This window comes from Gopherus evgoodei, chromosome 9 (genome assembly GCF_007399415.2).
Source record: "Gopherus evgoodei ecotype Sinaloan lineage chromosome 9, rGopEvg1_v1.p, whole genome shotgun sequence".
NCBI classification, from domain to species: Eukaryota; Metazoa; Chordata; order Testudines; family Testudinidae; genus Gopherus; species Gopherus evgoodei.
The window spans coordinates 49665787-49687083 of record NC_044330.1 but is presented as its reverse complement, the minus strand read 5'-3'; the positions used below and the strand labels follow the sequence as shown (position 1 = coordinate 49687083).

The 21297-nt window shown below is 40.0% G+C and overlaps 1 protein-coding gene across 1 annotated transcript in view; it reads left to right on the top strand.

Annotated features, from left to right (window-relative positions):
* GIGYF2 (GRB10 interacting GYF protein 2) overlaps window positions 1-21297 on the top strand; it is a 159450-nt gene that overhangs the window by 114412 nt on the left and 23741 nt on the right. Inside the window, 7 exon segments of the mRNA XM_030575383.1 lie at window positions 1609-1775; window positions 2211-2302; window positions 3370-3477; window positions 4112-4122; window positions 4125-4211; window positions 4764-4864; window positions 5551-5712. Of these exon segments, the coding sequence (XP_030431243.1) occupies window positions 1609-1775; window positions 2211-2302; window positions 3370-3477; window positions 4112-4122; window positions 4125-4211; window positions 4764-4864; window positions 5551-5712 (728 nt within the window).

Here is a 21297-nt window from a genome sequence, read left to right as displayed (position 1 = left end):
ACCAAAGGCATCTCAGTAACTGGTCATGTCTCAGAGGCTTGCAATCTGTACAGAGTTCTTCAGTTAATACTCCCTTCCAGGGATCCCACTCACTCTTATGAACATCTTACTGTACAGGCCGTTAGTATGCAAAGGTCTAGAGAGGGTCAAATGCCTAAGTAGCTAACCTAATTTATTGTGTGCAGTTTTGCAAACTATCTACTTTGGTTAGATTTTTGTAAGAGTGGTCTGTGCCAGCATCAGAGGTATTGCTTGCTTTCAAGCTTCTAGGGGCGATAGGAAACACCTCTGAAGTTTCTGGACGTAAAGGGTATAGGGAAGGAATTTCCTGGGTGAGCTTATTAATATTTTTTCCTTTACATTTGCTCATATGGTAGAGCTTACAGGCATCAGTCTTAATTTGTGCTTGATACTGTACGTACAACAAAATATCAGTCCCTGACCCAAAGAGCTTGTATTCTAAGCAAAGAGTGAATATATTCTCTAAATATGCCAACTGCGCACAGTTCTCATTCCTGGGTCTGAGCTCAAAATGGGAGGAGTTCCCTTGTTTCTAAAGGTGTTTAGACCGATGAGATCCATGATAGTGGAGCAGAGTGCAACTCAGGCCCTTGCTTGAATGTTGCTTGCCACCCACTGCCACAAATACATGTTGTCCTCTCAATGATTGGAAGTTCCTCCTTGACTGAAGTTGGAAAAAGAGCTCCTGTGGGAGGCTGTGCCATATTGGCTACGACCTGGACCACTGAGTATAATTCATTGTTGTTTGGATTTGGCCTCTAAAAAAGAACACTGTCCAGCTTTGCAGGTGTGTTTTTTTTGGGATTTCTCTGCAGGAGAGAGAATCCTTCACAGAGGGGAAGATTTAGTTTGTTGTTCTGCTTCTCTGAAGACATCCTCTTACAGGATTCTTACTAACCCTCTGTTTTCTCCTCACATTGGAAGTTACCTTTTTTCAGGTGTATTTCTCTGCATATTTTTGATCTGACATTGGCTATCTTTAATGGTTTTATGAGGGTTTGTCTCCATTGCATTTGAAAGAAGTGACTGGAATGGTCAGTGGATAGCATTTATACTGAGTGTGTGTGTGTGTGTGTGGGGGGGAGTACCGCTTCCAGTGGGTGGGGTCCTGCCTCTTTACACCATTACTTTCAAAAATAAAATAGTCTTCAGATCTGAGGGAATTCTGACAGTCTTCTGCTAAGAAGCTAAAACCCAGGAGCAAGAATCTTACAAAATATCTTCAGAGAAGCAGAATTACAAGGTAAGCCATTTTCCCTTTCCTCCACCTTGCTGCTACTAAAATATTATCCCAAACTGTGTAAATTATACAGAAAAATGGGGTACAAGTTACACCATATAAATCATACACGTTACCTTTATTGTCAGAAGTGCTGAATTAACTCTGTTATTTGAAGGAACAGATCTAGGATCTGGAATAAATGTGCAGTCCCATAAGTCATTCAGAACAGTAGAGCAAGGCGGACTTGGAATTCAGGAGCCACTGACATTTAGATATTGTATCTATTTTAAGAGTTCCATGCTCTTGGTTCCCTACACACTGAACTTAACTTTTGTGTCTTCATGTATTGGTTGGTGGTGTTGCAGGTCCCTTCAGTAACCAGGAGATGGCAGAGTGGTTCCAGGCTGGGTATTTCACTATGTCCCTGTTAGTAAAGAGAGCATGCGATGAGAATTTCCAGCCACTTGGAGACATCATGAAAATGTGGGGCAGGGTTCCCTTCACTCCAGGTCCAGCACCACCTCCACATCTGGTAAGCACTTGACAATCATCATAAGTCAAACAATGATTTTTTTAAAATGAGAAATGTTATTCTCCTGAGTACTGTCATAAATCCTTGATCTTGGAAGTTCATGTGCTCTCAGCATCAAGTTTGGAATCGTCTGGAAAACACCAGTTGTTGAAGGAGAAGAGAGGAATCACTACTTTCACTTAATTTTAAGCAAATACTTACATGTTTTGTTATATGGAGGCATTAGAGCTTAGTCCTGATGTTTGATAAAAGCTGTGCATCTCTGTCTTTTCAACTACTGCATGATTTTTTGCATGGTCAGAAGTTTTGATCAAAATGCGTTCTGATCTTTACATACTGATGGGTGTACCATTTGTCCTTTCTGTCACCTGTTGAGAGCAATATTAGAAGTTATAAATATTCCCATAGTTAATAGTGGCTTATTCTCAAACACAGGGCGAGATGGACCAGGAGCGACTAACTAGACAACAAGAACTTACGGCACTGTACCAAATGCAGCACCTCCAGTACCAGCAGTTTTTGATACAGTAAGATCACCAGTCTGAGATCTGCTAGTGGCTGTGTTCTGCTCTGCAGTTTTAATAAGCTGGGTTCAGCTTCTGGACATTGTTTCCCTGGGCAGTAGGGCTGGGAATGCTGCAACTTCAACAGCAGTGGCCTTACAACCTAGAGCTAGCTACCTCAGGCATACTTTATGATGATGTCTTATTCCTGAAGCAGTACATAATTACTCTGGTGATATATGTTTGCTCACTCGCTTGCGCCTTCTCTCTATAATATAGCAACTTGCTTGGTCAAAATGAATCCTGACCCTCCTTGCAAATTGTGTTTTGGGAATTTGGTGTCGGGTAGGACAGAAGATCATCGGTGTTGTGAGGCACATAGAAAACCCCATGCAGAGCACTCTTTTTGTCTGTTGACTCGTTGTTTCTTAGAGATGCAAGGAACTATTGAAGACTGTAGCTTGATATCAATTTTTGCCCAGTGAGATGGGAATTGGAGTCCCTGGGGTCTGGCCCATTTCTAACAACTTGTATGGGAGGAGGCTAGAGTAAAGAAAGCAATTAGAGATCTGATAGCTTTTTTGATTGTGCTGAAGATATATGCCATTTTCATGATCTTTGAATGATGGTTGTTAATATAGGATTGCTAATGTCAAGAGGTTTGTGATTGTAATGGGAATGTGGACATGACTAGATATTTTACAGCTAGCTGAACAATTTCAAAAGTAGGGTTAGCATGTGAATTATATCTATATCAATTTTGGGGAAAGCGAAGTGCAGAAGGAGTTAGAAATGGTACAAAATATAGAATTGGAAAGGAATAGTTAGATTGCATGGTTGAAAGTGAGAGGGACGAAATTTTGTTCTGCCCACATAGACCAGTTTACTGTGGTCTTTTTTTAATACCCTAACTCTTCTCAGATCTCATTTTGTGGTGTCCTTCAGGAATCAGTTTGAGTACATTGGTTTATTGGATTAGTGGGGATTAGACTGGATGGACACTGAGGATAATGTGGGACTTCCACAAACAGGATGTTGCATAGTTAGATACAGTGAATAAATTCCATTGAGACTCTGCTTCTCTTTTGAAGACAACAGTATGCACAGGTGTTGGCACAGCAGCAAAAAGCAGCCCTCTCATCCCAGCAGCAGCAGCAACTGGCTCTCCTCTTACAGCAGTTCCAGGCCCTGAAGATGAGGTGAGTGTTCAGATCTCAACTGATTACACTCCAACTTAGACTGTGGTTGTTAGTGTGATATTCTTCTATTGCCTACGTGTGTCTGTTTCAGAATTTCTTGGTCATATCTAGGGTTGTGCGTTAAACTTTTTTCCAGGCAGTGTGGGTGTGAACTATACGGAAGCTGATTGATGTTGAATACTTTTTTTTTGCCATGGCTTCTGTTTGGGAGAAGACTTAGGAAAATGAGAAGACTCTTCCAGTTGAAGTCCTGGCTTGGCACTGTTATGGGGGGAAATTGTCACCAAAGTCCTGATCAGCATTGGTAAAATACTGTTATGAGGACACACAATGTGCTGGAATTCAACTAGCAGAGGCAGGTCAATTTTATAATTTCAGATGCCGTTGAAAATGGTAGCCTGTGACCTACTGCTTGTAGTATCATATTGGGAGACTAACCCAGCACTTGACTGAACATCTTCAGACGAGAGAACTTTCTGCATAGTACTGTCAGCATCACGTTTTGTCTTAAGGCTTGTAGGGAGGGAAATGAAGGAAAATGCAGTGACATGTTACCGAACTAAAAATTTCCACTGTGTTTTCAGAGTAGACCTGTCTTTGAAGTGCATGTCAAATCTTCTTTTTTGTATTACAGAATATCTGAACAGACCTGATGCCATCTGTAACAAGGTCTGTGTCAGTGTCGGATGCTAGCTCAGTTTGGGAGCTTCAGTCAACAGCCTCACAGCCCACAGGTAAGAGACTACTTCTAGTAAAGTCCCTAGGTCCAGAACCAGAGCCTTTCTTTTAAACTGCTGCATCTCTTTTTGACACTTGCCGGCGGTGAGAGAGATCAGTGTTTGGGTATGTCAGCTTCCATTAGAAATGAAAAACAGGTCTTCAACTCATCTCATGCTTGAGGATAAATTCCATTTTGAATGGCTAAGGGGCCAAGGTGATAAAGCTGTGCATCATCACCAGAGATCTTCAGCCAAAGAGATGTAAAAGTGTAGCAAACTTAATTTTGTCCAGGATTTGGTGGTAAAGCCCAGCCTAGACCCCTCACCTTGGTGCTCCTGTGCCTCCCAGGAAAGTGTTGGGGTGATCAGGCCTTGCTCCTGAGGTAGTAAGGAAGTATGGCCTCTTACTGAACATAATTATAAGAGTGCAGCATGCCATTATGTGTTCAGTGTAATAATCAGAATACACGTGACTTCCCTCAATAGTTGGGTTCTGCTAGTGTGCTTACTGTTGCTTGTGAATATTAATTATCCTATCATCTGCATGCTCTTTTCTTTTCTTTCCAGTCTGGGAAGGAAGCAGTGTCTGGGATCTCCCCATTGATGCTGCAGCTCAGGAACCTGCTCTCGAACAACTTCAGCAGCTTGAGAAGGCCAAAGCTGTAAAGGTCAGAGACTATCATGCAACCTGGAAAAAATGAGTTACACTGTAGAAGGATCCTGTTGATGTTCTAAACTAATAGTTATATTTTTATACTTGTGAATAAAACTTTCCCAGACATCTCTCCTAGAGTCTTAGAATGGGATTATTTTGAATGTTGGGTCAAACCTAAACATTCAAGTTAAACTTCCCACTTTGCTGTCAGAAGTGGGTAGGAGCGGTAACTGTCAGACCTCAGTGATGCTCTTAATCCCAACCTCTTTTTTGCACAAATCAGTTTAGGGAATAGTGAGTGCTAATTGTTGGGGCCATTTACAGATATTCTAGTACCTTGTATGAGTCATGGTACAAAATGGTATAGGATGTACTATTTGGGGATAACCTAATAGCAACTCTTCGTAGCCTCTTAATTCAGATAGTTTTAAGGAGTGGCATAGGAGAACTGATTTGGAGAAAAAACGTTGTGGTAGACCTCCAAGAAATCACTGTAAAGAATGTTTTATAGGAATGTAGTCTATAGGAGCAACTCAGATCTGCCCAGGTGATTCCCAGGTGGAATCACCAACAAAGAATGGTGTTGATCTGCCATCTTTTAAGATACTGTAGTCTCAGCAGGAATCACTGCAAAGAATGGTGTAGGAGTACTTTACCTACTCTAGTCTTGTATCTAATTGTAATTTTATATAATTGTAGCTGGAGCAGGAAAGGAGAGAAATGGAAATGAGGGCCAAACGAGAAGAGGAAGAGAGAAAAAGACAGGAGGAACTTCGAAGACAACAGGAGGAGCTACTTAGGAGGCAACAAGAGGAAGAGAGGAAACGACGAGAAGAGGAGGAGCTGGCACGAAGAAAGCAGGTGAGGTTTTTCAACACAGTTTAGAACTAAATCTGTGTAAGTATTACTGCAGTTCTGTAGGAAAACCCACTTCCAAAATCTTATGCTGTCTGATTTATCTCTAAAAAGTGTGTGAAGACATTTTATAAGAAGTATTTTTACCATAGATATGTTCTTGAAATATACTTCCTTTTCAGTACTCCGTCTTAGCAAGAGAAACTTGCCCAAGATTTCAGAACACACATTTTTGTGTGTCTTGACAGTTCCAGTTCAAATTGGGTTCTGCTTCCAGTTCAAATTGGGTTCTGCTTTAGTTCATGAGTTAGGTAGGTTTATTCTGTGTAGGATTATATAGTAATTCTCCAAAATGACTCATAATTAGGGTGTCTGAATTTAGATTTTAACTGATTACAGTACAGTATATACTACTGTAATGAGGAATGTATGCGGTATATACAAGGAGGAAACCCCAATCAACCCTGATTTTTGGACATCTACATAAAACTCAAAAAATGCTAAAAAAAAAATAAATCAACCCCCCAAAATGAAATTAATAAACATAGAAAATGAGACACCTTAATTATAATTTTGTTACATCTATACTCACCTTGTCATAGTTGAACTCCCATGCTGGGGATTAGAAATATGTACAATTAACCACTGCTGTCGTATTCAGTTTTCTTCACAGAATATTGACATCCCAGTTAGTTTACAAATGACTTTACATGGGCTAGTGAATTTAATTTCACAAAATCGGAGTCCAGCTGTACTTTACTAGTTTTGTTATTGAATTAAATAAGAAAATGTCTAAAACCTCACAATTTGAATTTACCTGATGCTACCATGGAGTACACAGGCCTTGGTGATAAAGATTATTGGCCATTCTCTTGTATTTGTGAGGGTGATAAGTTTCCTTTGAAAGAATGACACTGGGGAACATTGGATTCTATCGGATTAGGTATAGTACTGGGGTTTGGAGACATGGGTTCTGTTTATTGATCTGATCTGTGTGATATTGGATAGGTCACTTAAACCCTCTGTATTTTGTTTTCTCCTCCTATAAATCAGGACATTTTTCCTACTTCACCTGGAGGCTACAGTGCTTAGTCAACATGTTTGTACAGTGCTTTAAAAATGTAAAACACCATGTTAGTATTATTACCGTAGCAAAAATCTGCATTGAACTGGAGCTGTGCAGATAACATTTTTGGAAAGTGTCTCTATATTTTTGCAGTTCACATAAACAAAAACAAAACTTTGGCAAGCCTAGAAATCCCAGATACAGTTTTTACTTCCAAAAAGACGTTGTAAGGTATGGAAATACAATGTGAAGGTTACTCAAACAAGCTTTAGGCTTCCCCTAAATGACTGCTAGTTTTCCATCTTCCACCCTTCCTTATTTCTACTTCGTCATATGTGCTCTTTTTAGTTTTTTTTCCCGAATTTAGATTAAGTAAATTTTCAGTTTCGTAAGGGCTTTAAGAAGTCCATAGCATATGGCTGCAGACATCAAATATTTGGAAAGCCCATTGTATTTGTGGAGTATAGTACATTTGGACTACAGGTCACTGGTTTTTTACACGTCTTCACTACTAACTGATCCTTCAAAACCGCACTGAGTGCTTGTCTACACAGTGGGGGTAATGTGCTCTATATGGGTGTGATTTCTAAATTCCCCTAACATATTGTGAATTAATTGGTCCGTATAAACCTTGCTGATGTGCACTAATGGTTTGCTAGTGTGCTTTAATGTAGTACTGTTTCTAACAGCAATATGTTCAAATGCGTCAGAGTCTACGTGGGCCAGTTAATATACAGCATGTTAATGCACTTTAGCATTCATACCCCCATAGAGCACATTACCCCACTGCATAGACAAACCTTAACTTTTTGTTTTGCAAGTTAAGATTGAGTATAGTGCATTTGTATCCATAAATACATTAACTGTGTCATAAAGCTTTGTAATTAGCAATTCTTATGGGAACAGTGGGGTGTGATTGTCCTTGTTTAAGAGTATTTTTGCATCAGGAAGGGTAAAGTAAGATTTTGTTGTTGATTATGGAAACAATATAGATTCTGTCCAAGGCCTTATTGCTTAATGGCAAATTTTGCCATTTCAGTCAGGTATGGACCAGAACTACTAACAGACCTGTTTTAGAAATGTATTCAGAATGTCTACCTGGATTTAATCTTAAACCCTCTGCCCTTATCTAATAAAATTCATATTCCTCACCAATCCTTCAAGAATTCAGGCTTTCTTAGCAACAGCTCACAAGTTCTGAGATCTAAATCAGTGACCCCTTAATCATTTTCCCAGTGCATCTGGGCAGCTGTTTGAGATATTTGATACTTCAAAAGCAGACAAGGTTGAAAAATTGATCAGTGGGTCTCGATACCCTATGGAAAGCTTCCTTTTTTAAATCAAGAAATCTCCTGGCATCTTCCATGAAGGGATTTTGTAAAGCATTTTCAGAAAAACTCATTAATTCCTACTGCACACCACACTGGTGTGATCCTTATGTCAAAGGACAGATATGTGAAAATAAGGACTCTTGCTCTTCAGATGTTCCACAGTCTTGCCTCAGTTGCCGGACTTGAAGAGAAGAGGTGGCAGCTGTTGAATATTCAAACTGCTGTGAGGTAGATTTGACAGCTGTGACTCTTTTTAATTGAGGTGGATAGGGGGCATAAAAAAGAAGCAGCCTTCCAGAAGCAGGGAGTGAGAAAAGTTCTTAGGAGGAAGGAAGAGTTCCTCTCTAGTTTCCCCTTGTCCTGGGAGAATCATTAATCAGCTCCTGGCTAGAGGATAGGAATAACTGGAGAAATAACTGACATTGTTACCATGGTGAGAATTGTATTTTTGCTTTGTTTTGGTCTATCTGGACCATTGGCTGAAGGAAGCAGCCTTGCATTTTGTTTCATTTTAGACCTACAGCCAAGGAGCCTCCTTGTAACTATTTCATTTTCCTCTGTGAATGGAACACTTTCCCCCTCCTTTTTGGGACCTAAATTAAAGAGGATATGACTTTAACCCGCTCCAGGCATCTAGTAGTCCAGTTACACTTCATTTTCGCTTGTCTATGTTGACCATTCCAAAACTAGGTTCAGCCAACTTTGTGCAGTTGAAGAAGCAGGACCATAACTGCCAATAGAAAAGTGAGCCTATCTAGAAGGGACGTGTCCAACATCAAAATTCTCTTTGGCATGGTACTTCCTTTGATACCTGCAAACCAACCTTTTGCCCAAGTGGGACCACCAGGAGGAGAACAGATCTCTGATCCTTCACAAGCATATTCTTAAATTCTTGAGAAATATCTGCTGGCAGAAGCCCCTCACAGACCACCCTTTGAACAGATTTACAATAGATGTGAACTCGCATGGGAAACATGTTATGTCAAGGGGAGAGTCTCATTCCAGGATCTGCCTTTCCATCAACCTGTTGGAGATAGTGCAGAAGGTGTGTAATATGTCACTCCTTTTTTGGCAGATTCCTACAAAGTGAGTGCTGAAGTTTAAACTTTTTTAAATAAGGAAGGGCTTATCCCGTTCATTTTGAGAGGACAAGTAATCTAAATCAGACTGGAAAATAGAGAACTGCATATTACCTGTAGCCATAAATCAATTTCAAGACTAAAACCACAAATTAACATCCGTTTCTAAAAATGAACCTCAGCTTAATACTGAAGGCTTTTTCTTTGTGTTCTCCACACAAACCTCTCCAAATAGGCATCAGTACTCTTTACTATCAGAGTAGTCTTTTTAATGGTCCATCACTCTGGTAAGAGGAATCAGTGATCTTGGTGTTTTTTCTATTTTAGAACTGTACTTTCGGTTCTTCTGAAAAGAGTAGCAGTAGTCAAGAGGATATCAGGAGGAGATGCTTTCTCCATCCAGAAATGAATGGTGTTCACAATGACTTGTCTACATTACTTCAGATAGCAAAAATTCTTTAACCAATTTCAGGTGAGACTCAGGTTCTGTGAATCAAATCATTTTATTGACTGAGACACTTAGTTATATCAGCCCTGTTAGGGGTGACAGCAGCTCGTCACAAGAAGCAGTCTATTCATATCTTTACACATGCATCTAGGGCACCTCTCTGCTTCCCATCTGGCAATCCTACTCTGTTAGCATGTCTCCTCACAGGGTAGATTTTTTTACCTGATTGTCTCAAGTCTTCATAGCTTAATGGAAGGGATGGACCAGAAGACTATACAAATGCAAGAGGAAAAGATTTGCAGTCTGATACAAAAAGGCCTATGTGTTTTTCACAAAGATTGCTATATTCTGTCAGTTTGGGTTATAGACGTCAGTAGAAGTCTGATTTCATTTTGAAGTTACTCTACCCTTTAATGGATATGTTCAAGGTAGACCTCAAACTCTCAAGTCCTGGATTAGAGTCAAGGTCTTGATATATTTTAAAATATCCCCATGTTATAAGAGATTTAAACTTTGCTGAAATTCATTTTTAAAGATTAAAAATCTAATTCTACACATAGCCTGTGTAAACGTATGCTCTTATTTCTGTTCTTTTTTCTCTCATTGAGTCTCATCTTTGATTGTTAACTCTTTGTGGTAAAGACCTTGTCCTTCTCTGTGGCCTGGTCTACACTGGGGGGGGGAATAGACTTAAGATACACAACTTCAGTTATGAGAATAGCGTAGCTGAAGTCGACTTACCTCGCATCCTTATGGCACAGGGTCAATTGCCATGGCTCCCCTGTCGACTTTGCTTTTGCCTCTCGCTGAGCTGGAGTTCAGCAATCGACGGGAGAGCGATCGGGGATCAATTTATCATGTCTACACCACACGTGATAAATCGATCCCTGATAGATTGGTCACTATCTAGCGGGTAGTGTAGACATACCCTGCATGTATGCTCAGTGAATAGCACAAAGTTCCCTAATCCTTACTTAAATGTCTCTGAGCAATACAATATACTGCCGTGCAAATGGCAATTCATGTCATACCTACCCTGCTATTAAAAGTGCATTGTGAGCCACTCGATAACCGTGAGCTTAAATGACATACGCAAATGGCCGTTTTTCTGGTGAGTCAATAAGCATTAGGCCGTAACAACATAACTTATTCTAAATTCACCATGACTAAGGTGATGCTGCAGATGCATCTTAAATTCCTACCAAATACATGTTTTGAAGTGATGGTTAGTCAGCCAGTCATCTTTCCAGCCAAATACAGGCAGTATATTAGTATTGCTAATCTATACAGGAAAAGTGAATAGGGATGATTAATCTCTTTAGCTCAAAATGGGGTGGCTTTTTTGTTTTGTTTGTTTTTTGTTAAATTGTATATGAGGGATGGATTGATCATAGTAGGAGATTGGTATATGGAAGGGGTAAGTTTCTGGTCTGTACAGATAAGAGGGAAAATGTTGGTATAACTGCCCCATAAAAGGTGTGTGTGATGCACTGGAGGATTTTCTGTAGGTAAGTCTCTGGACCATATACAGTAGGTAGGTGGTATAACAAAAGGGCTTTTGGCTCATATTAGAATGTTATGTCCTCAAGGATGAGTGGTTGTAGAAGGATTTCTGATTTAAAGGCTGGGGCAATGTTCAAGTTGGTTGTGAAACCTTGATTAAAAATTTCCTCCCTTCCAAATAGTTGGATTTTGTTAATTATGGCATTCAAATAAAACTGTATTATTGTGAACTATAACAATTTTTATGAAGGGTTTATGTATTTTTTACCATTGTTAATGCATGTGATATTTATGTAGCTAGAATCACTTCAGTTTGTAATGGCGAGTAATTGGTAGCATAGTTGGAGACTGAATTCCTGTGGCTGGAAAATGCCAGGGTTGACTGTGGCACTCAAGCAGTAGAGAATTGTTTCATACTCATTTTTTGTGATAAATAACTTTTCAGTTGTCCATTCTGTGTAATTCAGTATATCACAAGCACTCTAGTTCTAATTGTAGAGCTTGTAGGCCAGGTTGTTTCTGAGATACACAATAGCAGGAATGGTTAACTTTTGGAAATGAAATGCCAGTCACTTTCTGGCATTATCTCTGAAATGGCCAGTCATGTAGACTTTGGCTTTCCACAGAAACACACTTCTGGCAGGACATTACCAATATGGAATTTCACAGAAAATTGTCGTTTTTTAATTTAAAAGTGGAGTGGGAGAGACATCAAAAATGGTCTTATAATGGAAAGTGTCTTATGTTGACTATAGAGCTGTTACTATGGCTCCATAATTCTGAAAGTCGGGCAAAATTGTGTGTTTTAATCTTTTCACTGGAAAGAAAAATGTTAGTTCACACTTTTTAAAAAAAAATCAACAACAAAAAACAGGCTAATCTTGACATTTGTTTTCCATACTGGAAGAAATCTTGGTAACTAATGACAGACTGATCAAAGATAATTAGCACAGATTTATAGAGGAGATAATGCTTAACAAATTAATTAACTTCTTTTGAGGAGGTGACAGTGAGAGCTGAGAAGGGTGAAGCTGTAGACTTATTCTGCATGGACTTCAGGAGGGCTTTTGATACAATACTGCATAAAAGACTAGTGTATAAGGTTAGTAAATATGCTATGATGGTAAACTCTAAATTCATTTTATTATAAATTGATTTTATAAGAGATTAAAGAAGAGTAGTAAACAGTTGCAGGTTATGTAAGAGGGTATTCCATGGTAATCCATGTTTAATCAAGTCTTATTTTTTCACTGCATTGTACAACAGTGAGCTAAATCATAGATTAATGAGCTGGATCATAGTTTCCCTGAACTATATCTAAAATTGTCCCCCTATAAAGTCCCGTCTTCAAGGGATGAGATCCTAGGCAGATTGGGAGATCTGTAGACCTTGCCAGTGCCATCTTCAAGCTGTTTTAAGCATTGTAAATGTCAAGTATTTTTAGTGAATATTTTACAAAAACTGATCACTTTACTGCTTCAGTGGGTTCTAGGTTAATCTAAAACTGAAAACCCTATATAAGTATCTCCTCTGGTGCTCTTAGTCTCATTTTACACATCTGAAAGGAAACTTGTGCAGCAATGTATGTACACTGGTGAGATGCATGAAATTGGGGTGGGATAAAAAGGATAGTGACAGGATCCGTATAGACTGGAAAATGACTACTGGTACTTCCTTAATATAGGAACAGCGCAAATTAGAAGGAGTAATCATAACACTTCACATAACAGTTGGTGACAACAAACCCTGGAATATTATGAATGTTTCTGGGCAACATATTACTAGAAAAACATTTTTAAAAAATCAAAAGATATAGAAGAGGTCAAAGCTGATAAACCATCCCTGTATTTGGAGTTTTGAAGTGAAATAAGGAAAATGTGGTTAGTTTTCCTTATAAAAAGAAGTTTTAAGTCTTAAAGCTAAGAGAGTCTAATGTGACTCTTGGGAGAAGGGATAGCTCAGTGGTTTGAGCATTGGCCTGCTAAACCCAGGATTGAGTTCAGCCCTTGAGGGGGCCATTTAGGGATTTGGGGCAAAAATCTGTCTGCGGATTGGTCCTGCTTTGAGCAGGGGATTGGACTAGATGACCTCTTGAGGTCTCTTCCCACCCTGATATTATATGACATGGGGCCACTGCAGGTGAAATAAAATTGTCATGCTTCTCAGCTCCTCATCACACCCCAGCTATGACTAAAACTGCCAAAGGCCACATCAGCCATGCACTAGTTTAACAAAATAAGGTTTTTTTGTTTGTTTGTTTGTTTTTTCCTTTCTGGTTCTCTGCATCATATTTCCAATGTGGAGGTGGTCTGTCAGAAAACAGTTAGTTCAGTCATTTCCTTGAACTGGCTGCATTGTTACAGAATTTCCCGCTACACCAAACTGTGTTTTTATTGCTGATGTAGAAAAATAAATATTTCCTCTAATCAAGCACTTTAATTTATTTGAAATTCTGTGCCTTCAAAGGAAGTGGTTAGAAAGATCAAAGATGTAGGCAAAACAGATTTCTTCTTTATATTTTATTTTTACCTGCTAAGAGATTTCTTTGGCAAGTACCTTTTTAAGAGCACATGTTTCCTTTTTCAAGTGGAAAAATGCTTTCACATAAATTAGGATATTACAGGAAAGTAGAGAGAATTCAAACTTTTTTCCAGGGTCATTGTTAAAACATTTGTGAAAGAAGTTTTTGAAAAGTTTTCTTGTATTTTTCCATTTGGTTGTTCTCTCTCTCTCTTTTTTTTTTTTTTAAACACACAAAAAAATAAAACAACCTCCTTCTGAAAAGGAAAAGGGAGAAAAATGTGCTTAAAATCTGCTATCTCAATCTGAAATTTATCTGAGAGTAATTCTATTGAAAGTATTAGAGAAGATACAGAGGCAAAGCTAGAAAGAACAGGTAGGAAAACATACGTGAGGAGAATAGGAAAGGTTGGTAAAGTTGGAAAAAAAAATTTGTGATCTGTCAATCTAGCGATGTATTTTTATGTACTGTGTGTGCCAGTACTGTTTCTGATCATTTCATTCAAAGGCTTTAAATGTGAAGAAGGATCAAAAGATATCTCACTTGTTTCATGTTTCCATAGACTGCATGTTTTAGAACAGTGGTCCCCAACGTGGTGCTCGTGGGCGCCATGGCGCCCACCGGGGCATTTGTGTGCCCACCTAGTTCCTAGCAGGGGAGGGAAGCCATGGCCCTATGCCTACCAGGGACAGAGAACTGAGGCTGCGGGCACGGTGTTCTCTGTTCCCGGCAAGTGCTGGGCCTGCCTAGTGCTCAGCAGGGGAGAGAAGCCATGGCCCTGCACCTGCCAGGGACAGAGAACACTTGGGCTGCTGGCGCCAGTATTCTTGGTCCCCAGCAGGCGCGGGGCTGTGGCTTAAGCCAGAAAGAAGCCGCGGCCCCACACCTGCCAGGGACAGAGAACTCTGGGGCTGCAGGCGCTAATGTTGTTGGTCCCTGGCAGGCTCAGGGCCTGCCTAGTGCCGAGCAGGGGAGAGAAGCTGGGGTCCCGCGCCTGCTGGAGACAGTACTCCGGGGCTGTGGGCACTGGCATTCTGTCCTCGCGGCTTCTCTCTGGATTCATATATTACGTAATATTAAATGACTTTTTTTGTATTTAATGTACAAATACAAAATAAGCCTTGAAAAATTTAGTGCCCACCACACACTTCTGAAAACATGAATGTGCTACAGGCCACAAAAAGGTTGGGGACCACTGTTTTAGAAGATTATGAAGAAAATTGAGACCAGTTGTCACTCTGTTGCCTTCAATTTTCAGGTGTATAGTTCTGTTCATTTTACTGTTGTTAAAGCCTGTGTTGAGGCGTATGAGTCAAACAGCAGCTGTAGTGATATCAGAACCATTGTACAAAGGAGCTGGATTCCAACACAAAATAATAAAGCCTGGAATATGTGTCATGGGTACTTTCTGAAATCCAAGGTAAGGATTTGAGGTCCCAAATACTGTTGAACATGGCAGGGAAGTCTTTTGTATATGTTGGCTGAGCATTGAGTAGAGATGACTAGCTTGTAAAGTTGTTCTTGGTAAGAGAGCTCAGCAACCAGACAAGGTAAATGTGGACTCCGTCAGTGTTTATGTTGGAATTTAGAGCTCCCATAGGTTAGCTGTCAGTGATTATTTGTCCACAAGTTGCTGTCTGACTTGCTTTGTGTATGTTGAGAGGAATAATTTACGATTTTTTCCCTCTGATTTCTTCCTTTCCAGTTTACCTTTTCTGCATTGTATTAAACGTCCCTTTGTGGCTGGGATCCAATTTTTGATGATCAAAAATCTTTTGTAAGGATAAAATATCAGTGTGCTCATTTCAGAGAGAAATACAATTCACTGAGATGATCAGATTGAAAAATTTTATCCTTTGCAGAGTGATAGTACATAAAGAAATACATAGAATCGATTATATGGACAAGACTGACTGTGCGTCTAACTCTTCCTGTATTTAGTGCTTCATACCATGATGGGTCTTCTAGAAATAGCTATTATGGTTAACAAAATTTGGTGTAGAAGAAACTTGTACTTAAAGGCTAGAAACTAAGCAAAGGTCAAACGTAGACTGGGAGTACAGAAACTTGAAAAAGAATTAACAGACCTTAAAATCTCTATCAGTAAAAACTAGGGCTGTCAAGCAATTAAAAAAATCGTGATGTTCAACAATAATAGAATACCATTTATTTAAAAATTTTTGGGTGTTTTCTACATTTTCAAATATATTGATTTCAGTTACAACATGGAATAGGAAGTCTACAGTGCTCACTTTATATTTTTTTATTACAAATATTTGCCCTGCAAAAAAACAAAAGAAATAGTATTTTTCAATTCACCTAATACAAGTACTGTAGTGCAATCTCTTTATCATTAAAGTTGAACTTGCAAATGTAGAATTAGGTACAAAAAAATAACTAAATTCAAAAATAAGGTAAAATTTTAGAGCCTGCAAGTCCACTTAGTCCTACTTCTTGTTCAACCAATCATTCAGACAAACAAGTTTGTTTACATTGCAGGAGATAATGTCGCTCGCTTCTTGTTTACGTCACCTGAAAGTGAGAACAAACGTTTGCATAGCATGCATTGCAAGATATTTACATGCCAGATGCGCTGAAGATTCATATGTCCCTTCATGCTTCAACCACCATTCCAGAGCATACGCATCTATGCTGATAATGGGTTCTGCTTGATAACGATCCAAAGCTGTGCAGACAGACACATGTTCATTTTCATCATCTGAGTCAAATGCCACCAACAGAAGGTTGATTTTCTTTTTTGGTGGTTTGGGTTCTGTAGTTTCTGCCTCAAGAGTATTGCTCTTCTAAGGCTTCTGAAAATATGCTGCACACCTTATCCCTCTCAGATTTTTGGAAGACACTTCAGATTCTTAAACCTTAGGTTGAGTGCTGTAGCTATCTTTCGAAATCTCACATTGGTACCTTCTTTGTGTTTTGTCAAATCTGCAGTGAAAGTGTTCTTAAAACAAACGTGCTGGGTCATCATCCGAGATTGTTATAACATGAAATATATGGCAGAATGCAGGTAAAACAGAGCAGGGGGACATACAATTCTCCTCCAAGGAGTCCAATCAAAAATGTAATAAACGCATTATTTTTTTAATGAGTGTTATCAGTATTGAAGCATGTCCTCTGGAATGGTGGCCAAAGCATGAAGAGACATACGAATGTTTAGCATATCTGGCACGTAAATACCTTGCAATGCCAGCTATGAAAGTGCCATGCAAACCAATATTCTCACTTTCAGGTAACATTGTAAATCAGAAGCTGGCAGCATTATCTCCTGTAAATGTAAACAAACTTATTTGTCTTAGTGATTGGCCGAACAAGAAGTAGGACCGAGTGAACTTGTAGGCTCTGAAGTTTTACATTGTTTTGTTTTTGAGTGCAGTTGTATATTTTAAAAAAAAGTACATTTATAAGTTGCACTTGCACGATAGAGATCACACCACAGTACTTGTATAAGGTAAATTGAAAAATACTGTTTCTTTTGTTTATCATTTTTACAGTGCAAATATTTGTAATAAAAGTAATATAAAATGAGCACTGTACACTTTGTATTCTGTACTGTAATTGAAATCAATATATTTGAAAATGTAGAATAACATCCAGAAATATTTAATACATTTCAATTGGTATTTATTGTTTAAAAAAATGAATCATGATTAATTGCACTATTAATTGCGATTAATTTTTCTGAGTTAACTGCGCTTAATCGACAGCCCTAGTATAAACACTTATTTGCTATATTTGCAATAATTACCAATTTTAAATACAGTGATGGGAGTACTGCAAATTCCAGTAACAGCCAGTGGTAAATGGCAGGGTTTAAGGGCACCAACACCATATCATCTGTTTTTTCCAGAGCCTGTGTATGCAATTCCATTATCTTTAATACCTTTACATGAGGAATTGGTACACTTTCAAACCCAGAAATTAAATATTTTAGGCAAGAGTATTGGCTGTTTGTGGAACACTGAACACCAGATAATGCTTTCTTGACATTTTCGTGGATAAGTGGATTATGAATGTGAGGTATGTGAAACAGGAGGATTACATTTCCAAACAACCATGGATCTGGTCTACACTACAGAGTTAGGTCGACAGAAGGCATCTTAACGTTGACCTAATTCTGTCAGTGTCTACGCTACAGCCTTGCTCCTTCCGAAGTAAGTGCCCTACAACACTGACATAACTCCACCTCCACGAGAGGCACAGGGCTTGTGTCAGTGTAGTTAGCGTGATGCAGTGTCTGTGTAAACTCTGCATTACTTATATTGGTTGTTGGCTATCATTCTTCTCAATTTCACGGCTCCATGCTGGAGCTGTGAACTTGACAAGAAAGGCTGGTAATCTCCTTGCTGTGAACCCTGCACCTTGCTCACAGCCACTACTGGCCCCCCAGCTTCCCACTCTGAGCCAGGCTGCCATTTCGGCTCAGACCGAGGAGCCCATGTGGCAGCAGGGTTCCCCACGAGGAGCTTCACCTGGAGCTGGGAGACCATGCTCTCGGGGGGCCCCCCCCCCCGCCTGTTTTAAGTCAGTGCAAGCACTCCTGGTGAGGACGCACTGCACCAACAGAAGGAGGGTAGCATGGACCTGAAAACCAGCAATAATTACTGCGGTGGCTGTAGGTCAACTTAACTTAAGACAACTTAAGTTTGTAGTGTAGACATGCCCTTGGTATGTTTGCCTGCCTTTTGGAATACAAAGTAAGGAAAGTAAAATAATCTGGTGTGTGCTGAATTGGAACTCTGAGTTAAACTCCCTATATTTCTTTTCCTGTTACAACATGCAAATGATGGACTAGTAAACCAGCATCTAGCTGCTGAGAAGTATATAAAAGGGCCTTGGATGGTTACACAAGGATACCTTTTAAATATCTGAATATCAAACCATATTTTTCTCCCGAAGAAAAACTTTATAGATCCCCTGTTCTTAAGTCTGTTTATGTGACTCTGCATATGAAGACCCTGCAAAGGCTGGGAAAGAAACAGCAAGGAAAAAATATCTGAAAAGCTGGGAGATTGCATTATTCTCTCTTGACTATGACCCTGTTTTACTCATTCAATTTAAGATTCTCTTTTAACAGTGGTGTCCAGTTGGTCATACCTAGAAATTCAAACCACTTGGCTCCCAATTTTTTGTGATCTGGATTATTGCTTTCATTTGTTATAAATCAAACCACCTCCTCATTAGCACGCTTAAAAATAGATCAGTTCCCTCCTCACAGCTTCCCCTTAATTTTTCAACTGCCCAGGATTCAACAGTGTCTCTCCTTTCATACCTGTGGAATGGAAGGAATCTCTCTACTCTTGCTACATTTGCTCTCTCCTTTCTACAAAGGAAAGTCGGGCAGTGGTATTAGTGATCTGCTGACTTGCAAGAGGGACCCAGTGGCTCTTGTGTCTTTGGTTCATTTTCAGGCAGTGAGTGTTGAGCACCAGTCATTGACTGGGCGATTGTGCCTGACCATAAGTCTGGGCAGGGAGATATTTTGTGATTAATACATTGTTGCATTCCCCATTGAGGTTTCTGATGTGGCTCTTTGGTCTGAAATTTGTTTTGAGTCCCTTCCCTCTATCGCTGGGGGCAGGGAAAGTGTTTGTAATTGAAGATCAGGGGAAGGTAGGTCTTTATCAGCCAGATGAAAAAGCAGCTGCTTCATCCTTCTCCCTTCGTGAGTGAATATATTTTAGCTGTAGGCATAGGCTTCAGAATTGGCCCCAGACAGTACGCTAGACAAGCAAGAAGAGAAAATGGTCAAAGGGTCACCATTTTTTCTCTTACTACTTGGAAACCAAAGCCATTATCCTGTAATAAACACAGTTATGTTAGCTAGGATAATAGAAGGCATATAAACCCTTATGTTTCAGGGCATTTAACTGTTGGGGAATATGAAAAACTTTCCTTTTGGCAGGTCATTCCATAATTGTCCATTATGCAGTTTCCTGTAAGCATTTGTGATTACCATTGTTCTGGACAGTAAACTGGTCCATTGGCTTGATCTGGTATGGCAATTCCTATGTTTATACTTCATTTATGTAGTACATGTATGATGTGGTATAAGATTGTTGATAAGGGCCATGGTTTTAGCGTTCCCTTGATTCACTGGAGCCCAAAATTAGTGTGACCTTTGGGGCATGCTGCAAGATTTGTGTCTCTTTGATGTGTTATGATTAAGACTGTGACTCTGCCACAGAAGTCATGGATTCTGTGACTTTCCATGACCTCCGTGTCTGCTGGTTCAGGGGCTGCCAGAGCCAGGCAGCCCTTGGGCCAGTAGGAGCAGTTTGGGGGTGTGGGAGGGTGCTCAGGGCTAGGGGCAGGGTGTTGAGGGTTGCGGGGAGTGCTTACCTCGGGGTGAGAGGCTCCCCGGCTCCCACTGGCATAGCCCTCCTGCAGCCCCTAGGTGGCGGAGGGGGTGGGGGTCTCCAAACTGCCCACAGACCCCATCCCTGCAGCTTCCATTTGCTGTGGTTCCTGGCCAATGGGAGCTACGGCAGCTGGCGCTTGTGACTGGAGCAATGAAACCCCTGCCCTGGTCTCTCTGGTGTCTAGGAACCACAAGGATGCGGAACTGGATAGGAAACACCTGGCCTGCCCCCCCTTAGTACCAGCTGGGATCCCAGGCGTCCCAGCCCCCCACCGTACCAGCGGGGTCCTGGGCCATCTTCCCCAGCACCTGTGGCACCCCCAGTCCCATCCCGTCTCCCTCCCCCCCCCCTCCCCCCCGGCAACCAAGTTTTAGTCACAGCAGGTATTTTTAGTAAAATTTATGGACACGTCACAGCCTGTGAATTAGTGTTTACAGCCTGTGACCTCTCCATGACTTTTACTAAAAATACCCGTGACTAAAATGTAGTCTTAGTTATGATGATATGCTGCTGCTATCTAGCATATTTATTATAAACACTGATATAATCTGTGAAGAGCAAGAAAATATATATAATAATTCCTGTTTTAAAAAAAAAAAACTTTAAAAATCTGCTCACCCAAGATGTGAGAAATTTTGAGCAGAGCAAGTGGGCTGATTCAGGAAGGGGAAGGAAAACTTCCCAAGCACCACTTGGGGACACAGAACTTGACTGAGCATGGGGCAGAGTTGATTAATGTTGGGGGAGTGAAAATGTGGTGACATAAATTGTGTGATGTTGGGGTTGTGGCCTAGAGGGTCTGACAGAGAAGGTACTTTTCACCCAGGCTTGCAAGTTAAATCTTCAGATGAGCAAATGTTCAGGAATATTTTGAGCCCTGTTTAAACTGGTACTACTCATATATCTTGAAATTCCAAATGGTTCTAAAGATTAAATAATGGTCCTGATTTTGAAAAGAAAGGAACAGTTAAAAAGAGAGAATCTTAATCATATTCTCCTCACACATGGATACTTGCTGTCATCAGAGTTTAATATTTATCATGCATTAATTTTTGAACACCCCACTTTGGGGGGAACCAAGTCCTGTCTCCACCTCCTACAAAGAAGATAAGAAGTTACCACTACCCAAGGGAGGAGAACAGCCGCCACACAGTTGAGAAGTCCCATCTTGTCTTCTGTAATTGAGAGTTGTTAGAAAAATTGCTGCTGCTGTCTTAAAAAGAGAATTCCAAAAAATTTCCTTTCTCTCTCATACTTCACAGGTAA